Genomic DNA, 23417 nt, shown 5'->3' with positions numbered 1-23417 from the left:
GCGAGGGATTGGCGTGGACCGTGCTGGTGGACCGGTTCTAAGAGGCTACTGGTGTTCACCAGAGCCCGCCGCAAAGCGGGATGGTCTTGCTGCGGCAGTAGCAACCAGGTCGTATCCACTAGCAACGGCTCAACCTCGCTGACTGCTGAGAAGGCGTGGGACAGAAGGACTAGGCAGAGGCAAGGTCAGACGTAGCAGAAGGTCGGGGGCAGGCGGCAAGGTTCGTAGTCAAGATGGATAGCAAGGGTTCAGGTAACACAGGCTTGGACAACACTAAACGCTTTCACTGGCACAAGGCAACAAGATCCGGCAAGGGAGTGCAGGGGAAGTGATCAGATATAGCCAGGGAGCAGGTGGAAGCCAATTAAGCTAATTGGGCCAGGCACCAATCATTGGTGCACTGGCCCTTTAAGTCTCAGAGTCGCACGCGCGCCCTAGAGAGCGGAGCCGCGCGCGCCAGCACATGACAGGAGGGGCCCGGGACGGGTAAGTGACATGGGATGCGATTCGCGAGCGGGCGCGTCCCGCTGTGCGAATCGCATCCCTGACGGCCATGTCAGTGCAGCGCTCCCGGTCAGCGGGACTGACCGGGGCGCTGCAGGGAGAGAGACGCCGTGAGCGCTCCGGGGAGGAGCGGGGACCCGGAGCGCTAGGCGTAACAGTACCCCCCCCTTAGGTCTCCCCCTTTTTTTGTCCGACAACTGCTTTACCTGGGACGAGGACACCGGGAGTGAATGGATGGTTTCCTCAAAGGCAGGCAGTACAGCAGGAGTGGGAATGGGGAGGGAGGGCAGAGGGTGAAGCTTGGCACGGGGCAGGGTGACACAAGGACGGGGGCCATGAGGAGGCACTGAGGCTTGCCTGACGGGACTGGGAGGGGGGGAGAGGCATCTCTTGTGGCAGGCAGAGTCCCAGTTCTTGATCTCCCCGGTGGTCCAGTCAAGGGTGGGAGAATGAAGCCGGAGCCATGGCAGACCGAGGAGGACCTCAGAGGTACAGTTGGGAAGGACGAAAAATTCAATCCTTTCGTGGTGGGGTCCAATGCACATCAAGAGGGGTTCTGTGCGGTAACGCACGGTGCAATCCAATCTGACTCCGTTGACCGCGGAAATGTAGAGCGGCTTGACGAGACGGGTCACCGGGATGCGGAATTTATTCACAAAAGAATCCAGAATAAAATTCCCAGAGGCACCAGAGTCCAAGCAGGCCACGGCTGAGAGGGAGGAGTTGGCTGAAGAAGAAATCCGCACGGGCACCGTGAGACGTGGAGAAGCAGACTTTGAACCAAGAGATGCCACACCCACGTGAGCTGGGTGCGTGCGTGCGTTTCCCAGACGTGGAGGACGAATAGGGCAATCCACCAAGAAATGCTCGGTACTGGCACAGTACAGACAAAGATTTTCTTCCCTACGGCGATTCCTCTCTTCCTGGGTCAGGCGAGACCGATCCACTTGCATGGCCTCCTCGGCGGGAGGCCCAGGCGTAGATTGCAGCGGATACTGTGGGAGAGGTGCCCAGAGATCTAAGTCTTTTTCCTGGCGGAGCTCTTGATGTCTCTCAGAAAAACGCATGTCAATGCGGGTGGCCAAATGGATAAGTTCTTGCAGGTTGGCAGGAATCTCTCGTGCGGCCAGCACATCCTTGATGCGACTGGATAGGCCTTTTTTAAAGGTCGCGCAGAGAGCCTCGTTATTCCATGATAATTCGGAAGCAAGAGTACGAAATTGGATGGCGTACTCGCCCACTGAAGAATTACCCTGGACCAGGTTCAGCAGGGCAGTCTCGGCAGAAGAAGCTCGGGCTGGCTCCTCGAAGACACTACGGACCTCAGCGAAGAAGGACTGGACTGTGGCTGTGGCAGGATCATTGCGGTCCCAGAGCGGTGTGGCCCAAGACAAGGCCTTTCCTGAAAGAAGGCTCACTACGAACGCCACCTTAGACCGTTCTGTAGGAAACAAGTCCGACAACATCTCCATATGCAGGGAACACTGAGACAGAAATCCACGGCAGAGTCTAGAGTCCCCATCAAATTTGTCCGGCAGGGACAAGCGGAGGCTAGGAGCGGCCACTCGCTGCGGAGGAGGTGCAGGAGCTGGCGGAGGAGATGGTTGCTGCTGTAGCAGAGGCAGAAGTTGCTGTAACATGGCGGTCAACTGCGACAGCTGCTGTCCTTGTTGGGCAATCTGCTGCGATTGCTGAGCGACCACCGAGGGAAGGTCAGCGAGACTTGGCAGCGGCACCTCAGCGGGATCCATGGCCGGATCTACTGTCACGATTCGGCTTACAGGTAGTGGATCCTCTGTGTCAGCGAGGGATTGGCGTGGACCGTGCTGGTGGACCGGTTCTAAGAGGCTACTGGTGTTCACCAGAGCCCGCCGCAAAGCGGGATGGTCTTGCTGCGGCAGTAGCAACCAGGTCGTATCCACTAGCAACGGCTCAACCTCGCTGACTGCTGAGAAGGCGTGGGACAGAAGGACTAGGCAGAGGCAAGGTCAGACGTAGCAGAAGGTCGGGGGCAGGCGGCAAAGTTCGTAGTCAAGATGGATAGCAAGGGTTCAGGTAACACAGGCTTGGACAACACTAAACGCTTTCACTGGCACAAGGCAACAAGATCCGGCAAGGGAGTGCAGGGGAAGTGATCAGATATAGCCAGGGAGCAGGTGGAAGCCAATTAAGCTAATTGGGCCAGGCACCAATCATTGGTGCACTGGCCCTTTAAGCCTCAGAGAGCTGGCGCGCGCGCGCCCTAGAGAGCGGAGCCGCGCGCGCCAGCACATGACAGGAGGGGCCCGGGACGGGTAAGTGACATGGGATGCGATTCGCGAGCGGGCGCGTCCCGCTGTGCGAATCGCATCCCCGACGGCCATGTCAGTGCAGCGCTCCCGGTCAGCGGGACTGACCGGGGCGCTGCAGGGAGAGAGACGCCGTGAGCACTCCGGGGAGGAGCGGGGACCCGGAGCGCTAGGCGTAACACTTATTAGCTGCTGAATACTACAGAGGAAATTATTTTCTTTTTATAACACAGAGCTCTCTGCTGACATCACGAGCACAGTGCTCTATGCTGACATTTCTGTCCATTTTAAGAACTGTCCAGAGTAGGAGAAAATCCCCATAGCAAACATATGTTGCTCTGGACAGTTACTAAAATGGACAGAGATGTCAGCAGAGAGCACTGTGAGAATTTCCTCTGTAGTATTCAGCAACTAAAAAGTACTGGTAGTATTAAGATTTTTTTTTATAAAAGTAACTTACAAATCTGTTTACCTTTCTGGCACCAGTTGATTAAAAAAAAAAAAAAAAAGTTTTACACCAGAGTACCCCTTTAAGGAGTGAAGTTAAAAACCCAGCATATCACCACTATATTTATCACATGTTGCTAACCAGCATACATAATCACAGTTTGCATCCTGGGCATACCTGCAGCACATGACCAGGTTATCGGTGGTTATGCTGACTTAAAAACTACAACAAAGCCCCCCTAACATTGTTTCGTCATGACATGTGACGTCTTCAGAGGTCAATGGGGCAATGGCTCCAAAAAATGCCACGCTGAAGGTTTTATCACCTCTCCTCATGACATCAAAAGGCAATCCTTCTTGGATAAGCAAATCATATTGATCCCTTTTACCTGACAGGTGAGCCCACCTGTTATCATCCAGGTAAGTATATCCAATAGCAGTAGTATCCACCCTATTTATTTGTTATGGCGTCAGTAAATGGGCCCATAGGACATCCATCAAAAGAAGAACACTGTCATTTGTGAGTAAAAAACGGAACTCGTGTCATTCCATGGTCCTGGTGTGCGCAGGTACAAGAACTTAGACATCTAAGAACTATCGCAGGACACATCCGCGCCTGCGCGCACATAAGCGCAGGCGCAGAACACCACAATCTCTTTAGTGATTCTGCGCCGGAGCATGGAACTCGCGCATGCGCCAAAACTTATCTTACACATACGGACCTTGCTATCACTGTGCCTGTGTGTACATTAGGCCCAGTCGCAGACCAAATTTGGGCGCACGGACCTTGCTGCCATTGCGCCTGCGTATAGCTCTCGCACAGGCGCAGATGTTCGACAAACCAATTGACATAATCGCACAAGGAGAGATTATATATGTATTGTATTAGAATGTAGCATCTTTATATTTCTGTTACTTATATCAGGCACAATCATCAGATGTAAGAATCAGACCTATAGGTGTCTGATATTACTCACTTGGACCTATTGATGGTAAACTAAGTCTTTCTCCCTACTGGTAAGTTATAAATGATTCTTTCCCTTATATGAATGTTTTAGTTTTGATAATTGATCACGGCATATTGTCTCTTTAATTTGCTGCATAATACCAAATAAAGGTCTTCCAAAATAACAAGTTTCAGCTAATTCTTTCACTTTATTACGGTACATACACAATATGAAAGCAATCCCATCAACCACAAAAGGAGACTATCTATAAAGAGACATTCATGTACAATCATGGGAGATCAGACTGTTAGGGTCCAATTGTATCTTGATAATAATAACTCTGAATATATAATATAACATATATTTTTTCAAAATAAATAGGTATCTCTACGGATGTATAATAGGTTGAGTACACTATCACACGCAATATTAGTGAATCAGCAGATAGATACATCTCTCCATATTCTGAAAAAAAACATTGTTCATCCTTAGTAGGCGGAGCTGCGCAAAAATTAACTATTGTTAGTCCACCCCTCATCTGGGTCTATTTTTTGAGTCCTGGCCTGCTTTGTTGACACACCTGAGAAGGCCTCTCTGGCACCTTACATAGTGGAACAGTACACTAACTGGTGCCAAATCCGCATTAGTGTTTAATTTTTGGCTACACGAAGATCACCTCACTAGGATCTGGTTCTGCTTGCCACTGCCTTCACCAAGCTGGTTCAGAGGCACTATGTTTCTTGGTGCCAGAAGCTCTTGGATGGTGCCCAGAAGTTCAGGCCTGGCAACATTGCCACACAAAGCAGCCTGTCAGCCCTTTACACCATAAGGCCCACCAAGGTGCACATTAAATGTGGGGCATACAACCAGTACACATAACATGGTAACAGTATAAATTTACTGTGAAATACACTGTTTTTTTATAAGATGGATATGAGGATTTTCCATCCATAAAAATATCGGCTAAAGGCAAAAAACTGAAATCCCTCTGTGCTTATTTTTTCATAATTTTTCATGACATCTCATTCGGGCTACATAAAAAAATAGTCATTATTACTCTGGGTTGCCATAACTTTACAATACAGCAATATGTGTCCATTTTACAGAGCCGTAACAGGGGATCATTTAAACATCCTTATTAGGTCCACAACACCTGAGCCTCACAAGTTCTGCTGACCCAGACTTAGAAGACCATAGTATCCTCAGGACATCCGACTCTGGTCCAGTAAAGCCATGGGAGGGCCTGGGAGTTGTGGCTGCTACAAAGAATCTTAAATGCAGCAATATTAGGGCCTAAGGTTATATTTTCAGCAGTATTATTTATCATTATTCGTTTTATCATATCATACCTTTTTCTAGGAGACCATGTAGGAGCTCTTTAGGATCTGTAAGACATTCAGAATTATCACCTATGGAAATTAAAGAGAACACTTTTAAATGTATGTAGTGATGCCCCTTGTCAAGGAACAAAATTGTCTACATTGTTGGTCATTTAGTTCCTCGACTTCCATTACTGTTTGAAATAAAGTGTTATTTAAATGAGTAGCAGGGTTCTGAAATGTCGGCGACACATGCCAGAAGATAGCATAGAGGGTAAAAGTGGGATCCATGCAAACATAAGCTATAAAAGATTAGAATGCCACAAGAATTAGCAATATTTTATAGTTTCAGAAATCATTGACCATATTACCATGAAATGGCTTATGGAAATGGTTTTACAGCGTTATTTATTTTTGAAAGTTTGCAAGTTTTCAGTAAAATGTTGTCTTTTAGGATATATTCACAAATACAGGATCTGCATATAGCAATATAACTAAATTATTGGACACATCATTAAATCTACAGCAGATCCTGCACATGTGAATGTACCCTTCAAAGATTACTATCATTAAATAAACCATTTGACATGTTGACTAAAGTTTTGATGGTGCCAGGTCTCACACCTGAGACCCACTGTGATTACTAGTTGCAAGCTGGGGAAGTTTTCAGTAGTAGACCGCTGTCAATCAAATCTGACCTTTTTGCTACAGAATACACAACCTACAAAGACATTGCCTCAATTAACAAAACCAACACTAGGTGAGAAATAAATCAATCTTTATTAAGATGACATTGTTAAATCCCCAAAATTTCCCTAAAAAACACAATCACATATTAAAACACAAAACACAATCACACATAAAACACAAAAACACAATAGACATATTAAAAACATGTAATGGAAGGGAAACACAAGGAGTCAATATAATCAAAACTGAATGAAGCTATAGAAGTCTAAGCCGCAAAAAGGTTGGATCTACTGGCTGGCCAGGGAATAGAGTGTGCAGCTACACACTTTCTTGGCTTATCACAAGTTACATCAGAGAGCAAAACACAGGGTGATCAAAACACCTGGACAACATGGCAAAAACATTGGGCAACATGGCAAAACTCACCCCAGTATTCCACTGCAGCTGGGTGAAGTCCACACCTTCCTGCGATATATGCATGAGTGGCATCTAATGTAACAGCATCTGCTTCATTACTCTAAATAAAAAAGAAAAATAAACACATATATATAAATATTGTCAGTGATATTATTTGTTTCAGTTGCAGCATGTGTGGACTTGCTTGATTTTGAGGTTTTTAAACTAAGGGTGAATTCACACATACAGTATCCTGCGCATATTTGATTGCAGATTTTGTGCTGCAGATTTCAATGTAAACTAAATGACTTAACACCGCATCAAATATGCACAGGATACTGTACGTGTGAATTCACCCTAAGGGTAGGGTCACACGTAACGTATCTGCAGCGTATTTTACACTGCGGATCCACCAGTGACCCTACCCATAATGTGTCTTCAGCTGTTGCCATCCCCTCGCCCCACTACCCGCTTGCTCGCAGCGGCAATCCGACGCTCTGAGCAGCTACACAGGGACCTGCGAGTCGCCGAGTGCACTTGGAATACTCTTTAAAGTTTGTTATCTTAAAGGAGCAGTCCAGCCCACGAATATTTATCCCCTATGCAAAGGATAGAGGATAGGTGTCTGATCATGGGGGGGGGGGGGGGGGGGGCGATCTCTGGGACCCCTTAAGATCTCCAGCCTGGCTCCATAAAGAAGCTGTGTCGACCACAGGACAAAGCGGAGGACATCACACACCCTCTATGCATCTATGTGGGAGAGCCGGAGTTACACAAGCCGCTGTGTCTCTGGCTCTCCCGTAAAGATATGTTGAGGTGGCATGTCGGAGGATTAAGGAATCGGATAAACATATAGCTGATATCTATGATGTATAGGAGAACATGGAGGGTCATTTTACTGTATTCAGCATGTATACCTTAATCATCTCAATGCATCCAGATAGAGATGGATAAGCAACACAGGGCTACACAGGGGCCTGCGAGTCGCCGAGTGCACTTGGAACACTCTTTAAAGTTTGTTATCTTAAAGGAGCAGTCCAGCCCACGAATATTTATCCCCTATGCAAAGGATAGAGGATAGGTGTCTGATCATGGGGGGGGGGGGGGGGGGGGGGCGATCTCTGGGACCCCTTAAGATCTCCAGCCTGGCTCCATAAAGAAGCTGTGTCGACCACAGCACAAAGCGGAGGACGTCACACACCCTCTATGCATCTATGTGGGAGAGCCGGAGTTACACAAGCGCTGTGTCTCTGGCTCTCCCATAGAGATACGTTGAGGTGGCATGTCGGAGGATAAAGGAATCGGATAAACATATAGCTGATATCTATGATGTATAGGAGAACATGGAGGGTCATTTTACTGTATTCAGCATGTATACCTTAATCATCTCAATGCATCCAGATAGAGATGTTGCTTGGACACAAACCAAAGGATCTGATCTTATACTCAGTGCCCAGTCTTCACATTTCCTCATCTCAGCTGAACTAATACAACACCATCGGATAACACTGTGGTCCAGAGATATACCTGATGTATAGATATATACTATTAATGTTGTATACTTTTTTAAAGAGGACCTGTGACCAACCCCAAAAATTTTAGATTTAAGTGCCATTAAATGACTTAGGGTGCCCTGGTCACACAACTTTTTACAGTTTCTTGATTTGCCCTTATGTTCTCAACATATGTGGATCTATAGTTTGTTTGACAATTTACAGAATCAGTCAGATGGGCATGAGCTTAATTTTAAATGGGAGTAAATATAAGGTCATGGGCAAGATTATACAATTAGGGGGTGTGAATGTTGTACATTGAGGGACGTGTATGACTAATACATACCCCCTCACTGAATCATCACCTGATATTCACTTCCATTATTTAAATTAAGTTCACTTCCTTTTGACTAATTTCCTAAATTGTCAGACAAACTATAAACACTCAGGAACAGAAAAAAGGTATAAAAACACTGTAAAAAGGTATGTGATTAGGATGAAAAAATTTTTTCTAATCAACTGGTGGCAGATTTGTGTCACGATGCCGGCTGGCAGGTAGTGGATCCTCTGTGCCAGAGAGGGATTGGCGTGGACCGTGCTAGTGGACCGGTTCTAAGCCACTACTGGTTTTCACCAGAGCCCGCCGCAAAGCGGGATGGTCTTGCTGCGGCGGTAGTGACCAGGTCGTATCCACTAGCAACGGCTCACCTCTCTGGCTGCTGAAGATAGGCGCGGTACAAGGGAGTAGGCAAAAGCAAGGTCGGACGTAGCAGAAGGTCGGGGCAGGCAGCAAGGATCGTAGTCAGGGGCAACGGCAGAAGGTCTGGAAACACAGGCAAGGAACACACAAGGAACGCTTTCACTGGCACTAAGGCAACAAGATCCGGCAAGGGAGTGCAGGGGAAGTGAGGTGATATAGGGAAGTGCACAGGTGAACACACTAATTGGAACCACTGCGCCAATCAGCGGCGCAGTGGCCCTTTAAATCGCAGAGACCCGGCGCGCGCGCGCCCTAGGGAGCGGGGCCGCGCGCGCCGGGACAGAACAGACGGAGAGCGAGTCAGGTAGGGGAGCCGGGGTGCGCATCGCGAGCGGGCGCTACCCGCATCGCGAATCGCATCCCGGCTGGCAGCGGAATCGCAGCGCCCCGGGTCAGAGGACGTGACCGGAGCGCTGCCGCGGGGAGAGTGAAGCGAGCGCTCCGGGGAGGAGCGGGGACCCGGAGCGCTCGGCGTAACAGTACCCCCCCCCTTGGGTCTCCCCCTCTTCTTAGAGCCTGAGAACCTGAGGAGCAGACTTTTGTCTAGGATGTTGTCCTCAGGTTCCCAGGATCTCTCTTCAGGACCACAACCCTCCCAGTCCACTAAAAAAAAATTTTTCCCTCTGACCTTTTTGGCAGCTAAAATTTCTTTGACCGAGAAGATGTCCGAGGAGCCGGAAACAGGAGTGGGAGGAACAGATTTGGGAGAAAAACGGTTGAGGATGAGTGGTTTGAGAAGAGAGACGTGAAAGGCATTAGGGATACGAAGAGAAGGAGGAAGAAGAAGTTTATAAGAGACAGGATTAATTTGACACAAAATTTTGAAAGGACCAAGATAGCGTGGTCCCAACTTGTAGCTAGGGACACGGAAGCGGACATATTTAGCGGAGAGCCATACCTTGTCTCCAGGGGAAAAAACGGGGGGAGCTCTTCTTTTCCTATCCGCGAACTTCTTCATGCGTGATGAAGCCTGTAAGAGAGAATTTTGGGTCTCTCTCCATATGATGGAAAGGTCACGAGAAATTTCATCCACAGCGGGCAGACCAGAGGGCAAGGGAGTAGGGAGGGGGGGAAGAGGGTGACGGCCGTACACCACGAAAAATGGGGATTTGGAGGAAGACTCAGAGACCCTGAAGTTATACGAGAATTCGGCCCATGGGAGGAGATCTGCCCAGTCATCCTGGCGGGAGGAAACAAAATGTCGCAAATAATCACCCAAGATCTGGTTAATCCTTTCTACTTGTCCATTGGACTGGGGATGATATGCAGAAGAAAAATTTAATTTAATCTTGAGTTGTTTACAGAGAGCCCTCCAGAATTTAGACACGAATTGGACGCCTCTATCCGAGACAATCTGCGTAGGCAACCCGTGAAGACGAAAAATGTGTACAAAAAATTGTTTAGCCAACTGAGGCGCAGAAGGAAGACCAGGAAGAGGGATGAAATGTGCCATTTTGGAGAATCGATCAACGACCACCCAAATAACAGTGTTGCCACGGGAAGGGGGTAAATCAGTAATAAAATCCATACCAATCAGAGACCAAGGCTGTTCGGGGACAGGCAGAGGATGAAGAAAACCAGCGGGCTTCTGGCGAGGAGTCTTATCCCGGGCACAGATAGTGCAGGCTCGCACAAAGTCCACAACATCCGTCTCCAGAGTCGGCCACCAATAGAAGCGGGAGATGAGTTGCACAGATTTCTTGATACCCGCATGACCTGCGAGATGGGAGGAGTGACCCCATTTGAGGATTCCGAGGCGTTGGCGAGGAGAAACAAAGGTCTTTCCTGGAGGGGTCTGCCTGATGGAGGCTGGAGAAGTGGAGATCAGGCAGTCAGGTGGAATGATGTGTTGCGGAGAGAGTTCAACTTCTGAGGCATCCGAGGAACGAGAGAGAGCATCGGCCCTAATGTTCTTATCGGCAGGACGAAAGTGAATCTCAAAATTAAATCGGGCAAAGAACAGAGACCACCGGGCCTGGCGAGGATTCAGCCGTTGGGCAGACTGGAGGTAGGAGAGGTTCTTGTGGTCGGTGTAGATAATAACAGGAGAACTTGATCCCTCCAGCAGATGCCTCCATTCCTCAAGTGCTAATTTAATGGGTAGAAGCTCTCGATCCCCGATGGAGTAGTTCCTCTCCGCTGGAGAGAAGGTCCTAGAGAAAAAACCACAAGTGACAGCATGCCCGGAAGAATTTTTTTGTAGAAGAACAGCTCCAGCTCCCACTGAGGAGGCATCAACCTCCAATAGGAAGGGTTTGGAAGGGTCAGGTCTGGAGAGGACGGGAGCCGAAGAAAAGGCAGATTTGAGTCGTTTAAAGGCGTCTTCTGCTTGAGGAGGCCAGGACTTGGGATCAGCATTTTTTTTGGTTAAAGCCACGATAGGAGCCACAATGGTAGAAAAATGTGGAATAAATTGCCTGTAATAATTGGCGAACCCCAAAAAGCGTTGGATAGCACGGAGTCCGGAGGGGCGTGGCCAATCTAAGACGGCAGAGAGTTTGTCTGGATCCATCTGTAGTCCCTGGCCAGAGACCAAATATCCTAGAAAAGGAAGAGATTGGCATTCAAACAGACATTTCTCAATTTTGGCATAGAGTTGGTTGTCACGAAGTCTCTGAAGAACCATACGGACATGCTGGCGGTGTTCTTCTAGATTGGCAGAAAAAATTAGGATATCGTCCAGATATACAACAACACAGGAGTATAACAGATCACGAAAAATTTCATTGACAAAGTCTTGGAAGACGGCAGGGGCGTTGCACAGTCCAAAGGGCATGACCAGATACTCAAAGTGTCCATCTCTGGTGTTAAATGCCGTTTTCCACTCGTCCCCCTCTCTGATGCGGATGAGGTTATAGGCGCCTCTTAAGTCCAATTTAGTGAAGATGTGGGCACCTTGGAGGCGATCAAAGAGTTCAGAGATGAGGGGTAAGGGGTAGCGGTTCTTAACCGTGATTTTATTAAGACCGCGGTAGTCAATGCAAGGACGTAGGGAGCCATCTTTTTTGGACACAAAGAAAAATCCGGCTCCGGCAGGAGAGGAGGATTTACGGATAAAGCCCTTTTTTAGATTCTCCTGGACGTATTCGGACATGGCAAGAGTCTCTGGGGCAGAGAGAGGATAAATTCTGCCCCGGGGTGGAGTAGTACCCGGGAGGAGGTCGATAGGGCAATCATAAGGCCTGTGAGGAGGTAGAGTCTCAGCTTGTTTTTTGCAGAAAACATCCGCGAAGTCCATATAGGCCTTAGGGAGACCGGTTACTGGAGGAACCACAGAGTTACGGCAAGGGTTACTGGGAACCGGTTTTAGACAGTTCTTGGAACAAGAGGACCCCCAACTCTTGATCTCCCCAGTGGACCAATCCAGGGTAGGGGAATGAAGTTGAAGCCAGGGAAGTCCAAGGAGAATTTCCGAGGTGCAATTGGGGAGGACCAAAAGTTCAATCCTCTCATGATGAGATCCGATGCTCATAAGAAGGGGCTCCGTGCGGAAACGTATGGTACAGTCCAATCTTTCATTATTTACACAATTGATGTAGAGGGGTCTGGCGAGACTGGTCACCGGGATGTTGAACCTGTTGACGAGAGAGGCCAAAATAAAATTTCCTGCAGATCCAGAGTCCAAGAAGGCCACTGTAGAGAAGGAGAAGGCAGAGGCAGACATCCGCACAGGCACAGTAAGACGTGGAGAAGCAGAGTAGACATCAAGGACTGTCTCACCTTTGTGCGGAGTCAGCGTACGTCTTTCCAGGCGGGGAGGACGGATAGGACAATCTCTCAGGAAGTGTTCGGTACTAGCACAGTACAGGCAGAGGTTCTCCATACGGCGTCGTGTCCTCTCTTGAGGTGTCAGGCGAGACCGGTCGACCTGCATAGCCTCCACGGCGGGAGGCACAGGAACAGATTGCAGGGGACCAGAGGAGAGAGGAGCCGAGGAGAAGAAACGCCTCGTGCGAACAGAGTCCATATCTTAGCAGAGTTCCTGACGCCTTTCGGAAAAACGCATGTCAATGCGAGTGGCTAGGTGAATAAGTTCATGTAGATTAGCAGGAATTTCTCGTGCGGCCAGAACATCTTTAATGTTGCTGGATAGGCCTTTTTTGAAGGTCGCGCAGAGGGCCTCATTATTCCAGGACAATTCTGAAGCAAGAGTACGGAATTGTACGGCATACTCGCCAACGGAAGAATTACCCTGGACCAGGTTCAACAGGGCAGTCTCAGCAGAAGAGGCTCGGGCAGGTTCCTCAAAGACACTTCGGATTTCCGAGAAGAAGGAGTGTACAGAGGCAGTGACGGGGTCATTGCGGTCCCAGAGCGGTGTGGCCCATGACAGGGCTTTTCCGGACAGAAGGCTGACTACGAAAGCCACCTTAGACCTTTCAGTGGGAAACAGGTCCGACATCATCTCCAGATGCAGGGAACATTGGGAAAGAAAGCCACGGCAAAACTTAGAGTCCCCATCAAATTTATCCGGCAAGGATAAGCGTATCCCAGGAGCGGCCACTCGCTGCGGAGGAGGTGCAGGAGCTGGCGGAGGAGATGACTGCTGAAGCTGTGGTAGTAACTGTTGTAGCATAACGGTCAGTTGAGACAGCTGTTGGCCTTGTTGCGCTATCTGTTGTGACTGCTGGGCGACCACCGTGGTGAGGTCAGCGACAACTGGCAGAGGAACTTCAGCGGGATCCATGGCCGGATCTACTGTCACGATGCCGGCTGGCAGGTAGTGGATCCTCTGTGCCAGAGAGGGATTGGCGTGGACCGTGCTAGTGGACCGGTTCTAAGCCACTACTGGTTTTCACCAGAGCCCGCCGCAAAGCGGGATGGTCTTGCTGCGGCGGTAGTGACCAGGTCGTATCCACTAGCAACGGCTCACCTCTCTGGCTGCTGAAGATAGGCGCGGTACAAGGGAGTAGGCAAAAGCAAGGTCGGACGTAGCAGAAGGTCGGGGCAGGCAGCAAGGATCGTAGTCAGGGGCAACGGCAGAAGGTCTGGAAACACAGGCAAGGAACACACAAGGAACGCTTTCACTGGCACTAAGGCAACAAGATCCGGCAAGGGAGTGCAGGGGAAGTGAGGTGATATAGGGAAGTGCACAGGTGAACACACTAATTGGAACCACTGCGCCAATCAGCGGCGCAGTGGCCCTTTAAATCGCAGAGACCCGGCGCGCGCGCGCCCTAGGGAGCGGGGCCGCGCGCGCCGGGACAGAACAGACGGAGAGCGAGTCAGGTAGGGGAGCCGGGGTGCGCATCGCGAGCGGGCGCTACCCGCATCGCGAATCGCATCCCGGCTGGCAGCGGAATCGCAGCGCCCCGGGTCAGAGGACGTGACCGGAGCGCTGCCGCGGGGAGAGTGAAGCGAGCGCTCCGGGGAGGAGCGGGGACCCGGAGCGCTCGGCGTAACAATTTGTAACTTACTTCTATATAAAAATCTTAATCTTTCTAATACTTATCATCTGCTGTATATCCTGCAGGAAGTTGTATAGTTCTTTTCTGTCTGACCACAGTGCTCTTTGCTGACACCTCTGTCCATGTCAGGAATTGTCCAGAGCAGGAGAGGTATGCTATGGGGATTTGTGGACACTTCCTGACACGGACAGAGGTGTCAGCAGAGAGCACTGTGGTAAGACAGAAAATAACTATACAACTTCCTCTAGAGTAGTGGTTCTCAACCTTCCTAATGCTGCGGCCCTTTAATACAGTTCCTCATGTTGTGGTCACCCCCAACCATAAAAAAAATTTGTTGTTACTTCATAACTGTATCTTTGCTACTGTTATGAATCAATAAGCAGCATGTCCCTCACATTAGGTATAGGCAGCAGAGTTCCCCCACATTAAGTATAGCAGCAGATCTCTCCACAGTAGGTATAGGCAGCAGAGTTCCCCCACAGTAGGTATAGGCAGCAGAGCTCCCCCACAGAAGGTATAGGCAGCAGGGTTCCCCACAGTAGGTATAGGCAGCAGAGTTCCCCCACATTAGGTATAGGCAGCAGAGTTCCCCCCACATTAGGTATAAGTGACCCCTGTGAAAGGAGTCATGACCCACAGGTTGAGAACCACTGCTCTGGAGCATACAGCAGCTGATAAGTACTAGATGGATTATGATTTTTAAATGAAAGTAATTTACAAATCTATTTAACTTTTTGGCACCAGTTGATTTAAAAAATGTTTTTTTTACACCAGAGTACCCCTTTAATCATAATTAAATCTTATTTTTGGTGAATTGGTTTCAGGTCCTCTTTAACTGAGTTACAGGTTTGAATGAACTGCTAGCAAAACATATGTCACTCATTTGGAAAACCTTTGACCATTAAAGTCTATGGATATATGTCAGAAGAATTATCCAGTATACAATCTGAGAATGTACCACACTTTGAGCCTTAGAATTCAATGGCATCACAAAGATAAAAATACATTTTTTATACGCAAACAATCAATTTTCAATAATGTGCCATATTTTATGAATATTAGAGAGTCAAATGCGGGTACTGCACACCATCAACTAAGAACCTTAGCCTCCTGGATGAACTACAATCGACAGCGACTTTAGACAGCACAGCTTGGGGGATGCTCATACAATGATGAGGTACATGAACAATGTAAAAGCTAAAATGCAGTCAATGACAGCAACAAGGGTGAGTGCTGTCATCGACTATGCTTTAGATTTTCGAATAACCATATTTTATTGTTATTTTATGACAATTTAATACATATAATTGAAGCACATACAGTTAGCAGTTGCATGTAATTAAACATAAAAATAATGGATAAATTATCATTAACTTTTAGTTTGCCATTTCTACTTATGAGCAAATCTAAAGATACTTTGCCTCATAGTGTATTAAAGGACATGAAGCTAACAGAATTGTTAGGGCAGTTATCATTTAAATCATACCTTCATGCCCCAGTTCTTTTAAGAGTGCCACATAGTCCAGGCCCAATATGTCTGTCATATCTTTATCATCTGCTATAACCTGTAGTCTTTGTGTAGAATCATGAAAGAGAAGATTTTGTCCTCCCAATTGTTCAGATGTAAAGAGAGAAAAGCGGCTCCTGTGTTTTCCACTTCTGCCAAAAAAATTCTGAACAGAGAAAAAAATGTGATTACCACATGTAAATAGATTTTAGTAGTAATACTTTTTTTTTATATTTCTTTATTTTGTGAGACGGACAGTGGCGTACATAGAAGAATGTGGACCCCATAGCAAATAGTGAAATAGGCCACCTTTTATGGTATCTGATTTTGCACCCTAGGACATAAAGGTCTGTTGTTTATTTCCCTTTTTTTCCCATGATCCATTGGTCAATAACCACATTCATGCTGACAATGCAATTCCATGCAGCGAGGGGTTTTGCACAGTTTCTAACGAATAGAAAAAGGAATGGGACTAACAGGATGGGCCCCATCTCTCCAAGGGCTCAATGGCTGCCGCATGGTCTGTTTCTATGGTATGTACACCTTTGGTGACTGAATAGTATAATACACTATTCACCGAGTAGTGCAAGAAAGATCTTGTTGCAATATGATGAACATCATAAGTTATTAGCTATATGTAACAGGTTAGAGTTAACAATACTTAATCCCTTAAGGACCCAGGGCGTATGGGTACACCCTGGCTTTCTTGTACTTAAGGACCTAGGGTGTACCTGTACACCCATGGGAATTTCGGTCCCCACTGCGTGCCAGGCAGGGACCAGACCGGGATGACTGCTGATATCTATCAGCAGGCATCCCGTGCAAATGCCCAGGGGGGTCCTGAGGCCCCCCCATGTTGGCAATTGCCACAAATCAGATCGGTGATCTGCAGAGATTCCGGGTCATACGAGTCTCCGGTGACCCGGAAAACAAGGGGGATTGGGGTTGTCCAAGACACCCACGATCCCCCTAACCAACCAATAGCAGATCGGGGGCGGGGGAGTGGGGTGGTTAAAGTTGGGTTCCCCCATTCTGCCCACCCACAGTAGTGCAGGCAGAACGGGGGAACTGTCCTGTGACCGGCGCCGGAGGCCCACTTACCATGGATGGCGGCGATGTGCGGCTGGATCCCTGGTGCAGACTACGGAAGCCAGTGAGTTGCCTAGCAACATCTGGAGGGCTACAGTTTGGAGACCACTATACAGCGGTCTCTAAACTGTAGCCCTCCAGATGTTGCAAAACTACCACTCTCAGCATGCCCAGACAGCTGCTTGGGCATGCTGGGATTTGTAGTTTTGCAACAGCTGGAGGGCTACAGTTTGGAGATCAATGTGCAGTGATCTCTATACTGTAGCCCTCTAGAGCTTGCAAAACTACAACTCCCAGCATGCCCACACAGCAGTTTGCTGTCTGTGCATGCTGGGATTTGTAGGTTTGCAATATCTGGAGGGCAACAGTTTGGAGATCACTGTGTGGTGGTTTCTAAACCGTTGATAAAACAACAACTCCCAGCATTTCCGGACAGCCACTGACTGTCCAGGGATGCTGGGAGTTTAGCAACAGCTGGAGGCACCCTGTTTGGGGGGGGCTTTTTTTCCTTTTACCCCTTGTGAAAGGAAAAGTTGGGGTCTACAGCCTGTTAGTTTAAAAAAATAAAAATGTTTACACTAACTGGCTGGTGTTGCCCCATACTTTTTATTTTCACAAGAGGTAAAAGGATAAAAAAATACCCCCACTGAATGTTATAAGGGGTACAGTGAGCATTTACGCCCCACAGGTGTTTGACAGATTTTTGGAACAGTGGTCTGTGAAAATGAAAAATTACATTTTTCATTTGCTCAGCCCACTGTTCCAAAGATCTGTCAAATGAAATGCTCACTGCACCCCTTATTAAATTCTGTGAGGGGTGTAGTTTGCAAAATGGGGTCACATGTGGGGGGGTCCACTGTTCTGGAATCACGGGGGGGGGGGGGGGGGGGCTTTGTAAACACAAATTGCCCCGTCTTCTATTCCAACCAAATTCTCTCTCCAAAAGCTCAATGGCGCTCCTTTTCTTCTGAGCATTGTAGTGTGCCAGCAAAGCACTTGACGTCCACACGTGGTGTATTTTCATACTCAGAAGAAATTGGGTTACAAAGTTTGGGGGGCATTTTCTCCTACTACCCCTTGTAAAAATGTAAAATTTGGGGAAAAACCAGCATTTTAGTGAAAACTTTTTTTTTTCATTTACACATCCGAAATTTAACGAAAAGTCCTGAAACACCTGTGGGGTGTTAAGGCCACTGTACCCCTTGTTACGTTCCTTGAGGGGTGTAGTTTCCAAAATAGTATACCATGTGTTTTTTTTTTTTTTTTTGCTGTTCTGGCACCAAAATGTCAGCAAAATGTCCTTTCCAAAAGCAAAATGTGACTCCTTCTCTTCTGAGCATTGTATTATGCCCGCAGGGGATTACACATTTTGGGGGACATTTTCTCCTATTACCCCTGCATTGTATTGAAAAAAAAAATTATTTACATATCCAACTTTAATGAAAAGTCGTCAAACACCTGTGGGGTGCTAAGGCTCACTGGACCCCTTGTTACGTTCCCTGAGGGGTGTAGTTTCCAACATGGGGTCATATGTGGGTATTTATATTTTTGCATTTATGTCAGAACCACTGTAAAATCAGCTACCCCTGTGCAAATCACCAATTTGGGCCTCAAATGTACATAGTGCGCTCTCACTCCTGAGCCTTGTTGTGCGCCCGCAGAGCATTTTACGTCCACATATGGGGTATTTCCGTACTCAGGATAAATTGCGTTACTAATTTTGGGGGTCTTTTTTTCCTTTTACCTCTTGTGAAATTAAAAAGTATTGGGCAACACCAGCATGTTAGTGTAAACATTTTTATTTTTTTACACTAACAGGCTGGTGTAGACCCCAACCTTTCCTTTTCATAAGGGGTAGAAGGAGAAATAGCCCCCCAAAATTTGTAACACAATTTCTCCCGAGTATGGAAATACCCCATATGTGGCCCTAAACTGTTTCCTTGGATATGACAGGGCTCCAAAGCGAGAGAGCGCCATGCGCATTTGAGGACTAAATTAGGGATTGCATAGGGGTGGACATAGGAGTATTCTACGCCAGTGATTCCAAAACAGGGTGCCTCCAGCTGTTTCTAAACTCCCTGCATCCCTGGGATGTGTTTTTTCTTTTGCTGTTCTGGCACCATAGGGGCTTCCTAAATGTGACATGCGGGGGAAAAACTCACTCTCCAAAATCCCATTGTCGCTCCTTCCTTTCTGAGCCCTCTAGTGCACCCATATGAGGTATTTCCTTACTCGAGAGAAATTGGGTTACAAATTTTATGGTGATTTCTCTCCTTTTACCCCTTGTAAAAATTCTAAATCTGGGTCTACAAGAACATGCGAGTGTAAAAAATGAAGATTTAGAATTTTCTCCTTCACTTTGCTGCTATTCCTGTGAAACACCTAAAGGGTTAACACACTGAATGTCATTTTGAATACTCTGAGGGGTGCAGTTTTTATAATGGGGTCATTTATGGGGTATTTCTTATATGAAGGCCCCCTCAAATCCACTTGAAAACTGAACTGGTCCCTGAAAAATTCAGATTTTGAAAATGTTTTGAAAAATTGGAAATTGCTGCTGAACTTTGAAGCCCTCTGATGTCTTCCAAAAGTAAAAACATGTCAACTTTAGGATGCAATCATAAAATAGACATATTGTATTTGTGAATCAATATACCATTTATTTGGAATGTCTATTTTCCTTATAAGTAGAGAGTTTAAAAGTTAAAAGAAATGCAACATTTTCAAATTTTTCATAAAATGTTGAAATTTTTCACCAAGAAATGATGCAAGTATCGACAACATTTTACCACTAATATAAAGTAGAATATGTCACGAAAAAACTATCTTGGAATCAGAATAAAAAGTAAAAGCATCTAAGAGTTATTAATGCTTAAAGTGACAGTGGTCAGAATTGCAAAAAATGGCCAGGTCCTTAAGGTGAAAATGGGCTGGGTCCTTAAGGGGTTAAATAGATGACCCATTCTCCAGAAAGGCCATTAATATTACATTCCCCCCACCAGTCAACTGTTTAAAAAGCCAGATAAACGTTGACCCTACCTATATGACTCCTACTCTTAAGAGCCATTACTTCCTCTTGTGATTTCTCCTTTGTATAGACTATCCTCAAATGCAGTTATGCATATTACTGGCCTTTCGTTACTTTTCTTTCTTAGAGAAATGATAGGTTTACCTTATGACCTGCCATACAACCTTCATGATGTTTCTTATTTTTTCTCCCATTATCTTTGTTCTTTAACTTATAAAATGTAAAAGTCCCAATAAAAAAACAATTATATAAAAAAGCCAGATAACCTCTTTACAAAACCAAATAACTTTATAACTAACTTACTACTGACTAACTAACCTATCTAACCTAAGGCCCAAGAGAAAAGCAAGAAACTTGTCTAATGTTGATCAGAATAACTGTAGACAAGTCCTTGAGATACCCTTTCTGTGAAGTGATAAAAAATTCAGAAGCTTTTTTTTTGTATTCCAACTGTTTCTTTCCTTTCTGTCTCCCATAAGTGACATCCACTAATGGACATCAAAGCTCCCATAGGGGTTTTTACCTCGCTATCCCAGATGCCTGAATGACAAGTCTGGCTAGAGAAGGATGAGGAAGTATTGTAAGTATTGCAAAACTAGGCAGATCTGCCATTGGGTTTTAATAACAACTAGCGCTGTAGTGGAAGCTGTAATATGATTTATAACAATTGACAACTCAAGGTTAAATATTACAGATGGTATTTTTTCCTGTTCAATGTTGAAGATTATATTCCCATGGACATATAGCTACTGTCCATTATGGTAGAACAGGGAACAATTCTGGGCCGGAATGGTATTGATGCACAAAATATATGTATCTATTCTAGTACATAAAATTAGAATTGTTGCAAAAGACTTTAAAAAAAATTAAAACATTTTTGATGACGCTGACAAAGGACCCATTTGTATGTACGCAGCAATGATTTGTTCTATGTTTTACCGAGGCATTGAGTAAAACATAGAATGAAGAAGAAAGGGGAGCACAGAATGATTAAAAAGAGAAAAACTAATAACTAAGGTACCCTTACATTTTAAAATCTGTCCTCTTTATTCATATGTGGTAGAGGGTGTGATGTAGGGCAGGTGGAATTACCCTAGGGGCAGATGGCATTAACCCCTTGTATTCATGACGCCAGGGAATGGTTTATCCTCAATACCATCCGAAGGTATACCGCTGGATCCTGGGCTAGGCACAGGGGCAATAATGACTCCGACGCCAAGTTATAGACAACGGTAGCTTTACTGAGTGACAGATGGAACAGTCTATACAGTTCAGCCAGGCCCACGGAGGTGACCAGTGACTTCAGAGACCTTAAGGGCTTGCTGGGACTTACAGTAGATTTGGACAATTTTAGTGCAGGCCACTCTGACATGACAATAGATGACTGTGACTGACTTGACTTGAGACTGACTGAGCTGTGACTGTAGCTTACTTGTAGACTTGAAGGCTTGTGGCTGCAGGATGGACTTGAGGCCTCCTATGACTCCAGACACACTCTAGGACTTGACTGCACTGGACTTCAGCAAAGACTTAAAGGAGTTCTCCGGTGCTTAGACATCTTATCCCCTATCCAAAGGATAGGGGATAAGATGCCTGATCACGGGAGTCCCGCTGCTGGGGACCCCCGGGATCTTGCACGCGGCACCCCGTTTGTAATCAGTCCCCAGAGTGAACACGCTGATTACCGACGACCACAAGGCCGGCGGCGTGTGATGTCACGCCTCCGCCCCCGTGTGACGTCACTCTCCGCCCCTCAATGCAAGCCTATGGGAGGGGGCGTGACAGCTATCACGCCCCCTCCCGTAGGCTTGCATTGAGGGGCGGAGCGTGATGTTACACGGGGGCGGAGGCGTGACGTCACAAGCCGCCGGCCTTGTGGTCGTCAGTAATCAGACCTGGAGCGAACACGCTCCGGGGACTGATTACAAACGGGGTGCCGCGTGCAAGATCCTGGGGGTCCCCAGTGGCGGGACTCCCGTGATCAGATGTCTAAAGCACCAAAGAACCCCTTTAACTGGAAATCAAGAGCAAAAGAGCGAGAGCTAGCTCCACCCAGGGCTTATATGGGGGAGACTAGGAGGGGTCCCATAGGTCACATGGTCACTGATACCTCATGGGGTTACACTCACATGACAACTGGTGATCACATGTTAACATTTCTTAAAGCAATAACACTCTTATATACATTTACATACATATACATTTGAGCAATGGCCCCTTGAAAAAGGATATGAAACGGCGTTGGGGTACAGATAAACGCTATCATGGGTAAGCAATAGGCACCTTATATACCTGTATAAAATGCACTTTATCTAGATTAGTAGCAAGTTGTCTTGCACTTATAAAACCTTTCAGAATATATGGAGTTAACATAGGAGGACACTGGTGCCCATTTGCAAGCTTTATTAGCTGCGCAGCATCATAGAATATATACCATTCCTGAATTGCTCCTTGCTCCAAATAATAGCAATATCCAAACATAGGTGCTCCCAGATATACTTCATTACATTTTTGCTAACTCTTTTTTGGTTGCCCGTGGTTATGTTTGTGGTCCTCAATTGGTCCAATACTTAAGATTGATGTCCATACACATGTTTTTAATTGTGTTACCAATAAAATTATACGTTTTATTTAAGGGGTAAAGTGTGAACTCCAGTTCTTCTTTGTGTATCAAGTGTAACACATGGCAGAAAATATATATATATACATAAGGGGACAGGTGTTGGGGACCAAGGGGACACTGCAGGGAGGCTGCCTGATAGGGTAGCAAGGGTACAGGGGTATAACTCCTGTACTGGGCCACCACACATATACTTGCGGATATGGATCTTTACCTGGATCAGCGTAAGAAATCTTTTAGTTATTCTTTTCATGTGACTTCTGGTGACAATTGCTTTGCCAGGGCCTTGGCCCAAATTGCAGGTCCTGTAAGATTTTAGACTAGCGGTAGATCCATCTGGACATAACAGTTCAAATTGATCCACTTCTGCATCTAAAGAAAAATGTACAATATTAAATGCTGAGATTGCCAAACAGTATAGTTAATGGAATGATACACTATATGGACAAAAGTATTTGGGTACCTACACACTACACCTACAAGAGTTTTTAGGACATTCCATTCTAAATCCATAGGAATTAATATGGAGTTGAACTCTCTTTGCAGTTATAACATCTTCCACTGTTCTGTGAAGACTTTCTACCAGATTTTGGGGTGTGTCTGTGGAAATTTTAGTTTATTTGGCACCTGAGATATGAAGCTACTCAGCACAATTTTTGAAATTTGCAGTTACTGAGTCAGTGTTGTTGTATTTTACTGATTGTTGTTGTATTTTATGCATTAAAGGGCTAATGTATCAAGCCCTTTGCATCTGGTCAGTTAGTGCACATTTGTGGTTTGGCACATTAGTTAACCCCACTAACCTTACAAACTCTTCATAGAGTGGTAGGAAAGTCTTAAATACATTGAAGGATACATGTAAATCTATGTGTCTCTTAATAGAACACATTGCAATGTAAGATTATGTTTTCATTTTGTTGA

General features: G+C 46.3%; 1 protein-coding gene across 4 annotated transcripts in view; it reads right to left on the bottom strand.

Annotated features, from left to right (window-relative positions):
* Positions 1 to 23417, bottom strand: part of LOC130282411 (serotransferrin-2-like) — a 78096-nt gene that overhangs the window by 28230 nt on the left and 26449 nt on the right. For all 4 annotated transcript variants that reach the window (XM_056530643.1, XM_056530661.1, XM_056530636.1 and 1 more), the window contains exons 7-11: positions 22711 to 22868; positions 15739 to 15925; positions 7970 to 8118; positions 6622 to 6712; positions 5536 to 5595 (exon numbers count right to left, since the gene is read on the bottom strand). In XM_056530643.1, the coding sequence (XP_056386618.1) occupies positions 5536 to 5595; positions 6622 to 6712; positions 7970 to 8118; positions 15739 to 15925; positions 22711 to 22868 (645 nt within the window). The remainder of the gene's footprint in view (positions 1 to 5535; positions 5596 to 6621; positions 6713 to 7969; positions 8119 to 15738; positions 15926 to 22710; positions 22869 to 23417) is intronic.

Source organism: Hyla sarda, chromosome 1 (assembly GCF_029499605.1).
Source record: "Hyla sarda isolate aHylSar1 chromosome 1, aHylSar1.hap1, whole genome shotgun sequence".
NCBI classification, from domain to species: Eukaryota; Metazoa; Chordata; class Amphibia; order Anura; family Hylidae; genus Hyla; species Hyla sarda.
This window is presented reverse-complemented; position numbering and strand designations above follow the sequence as displayed.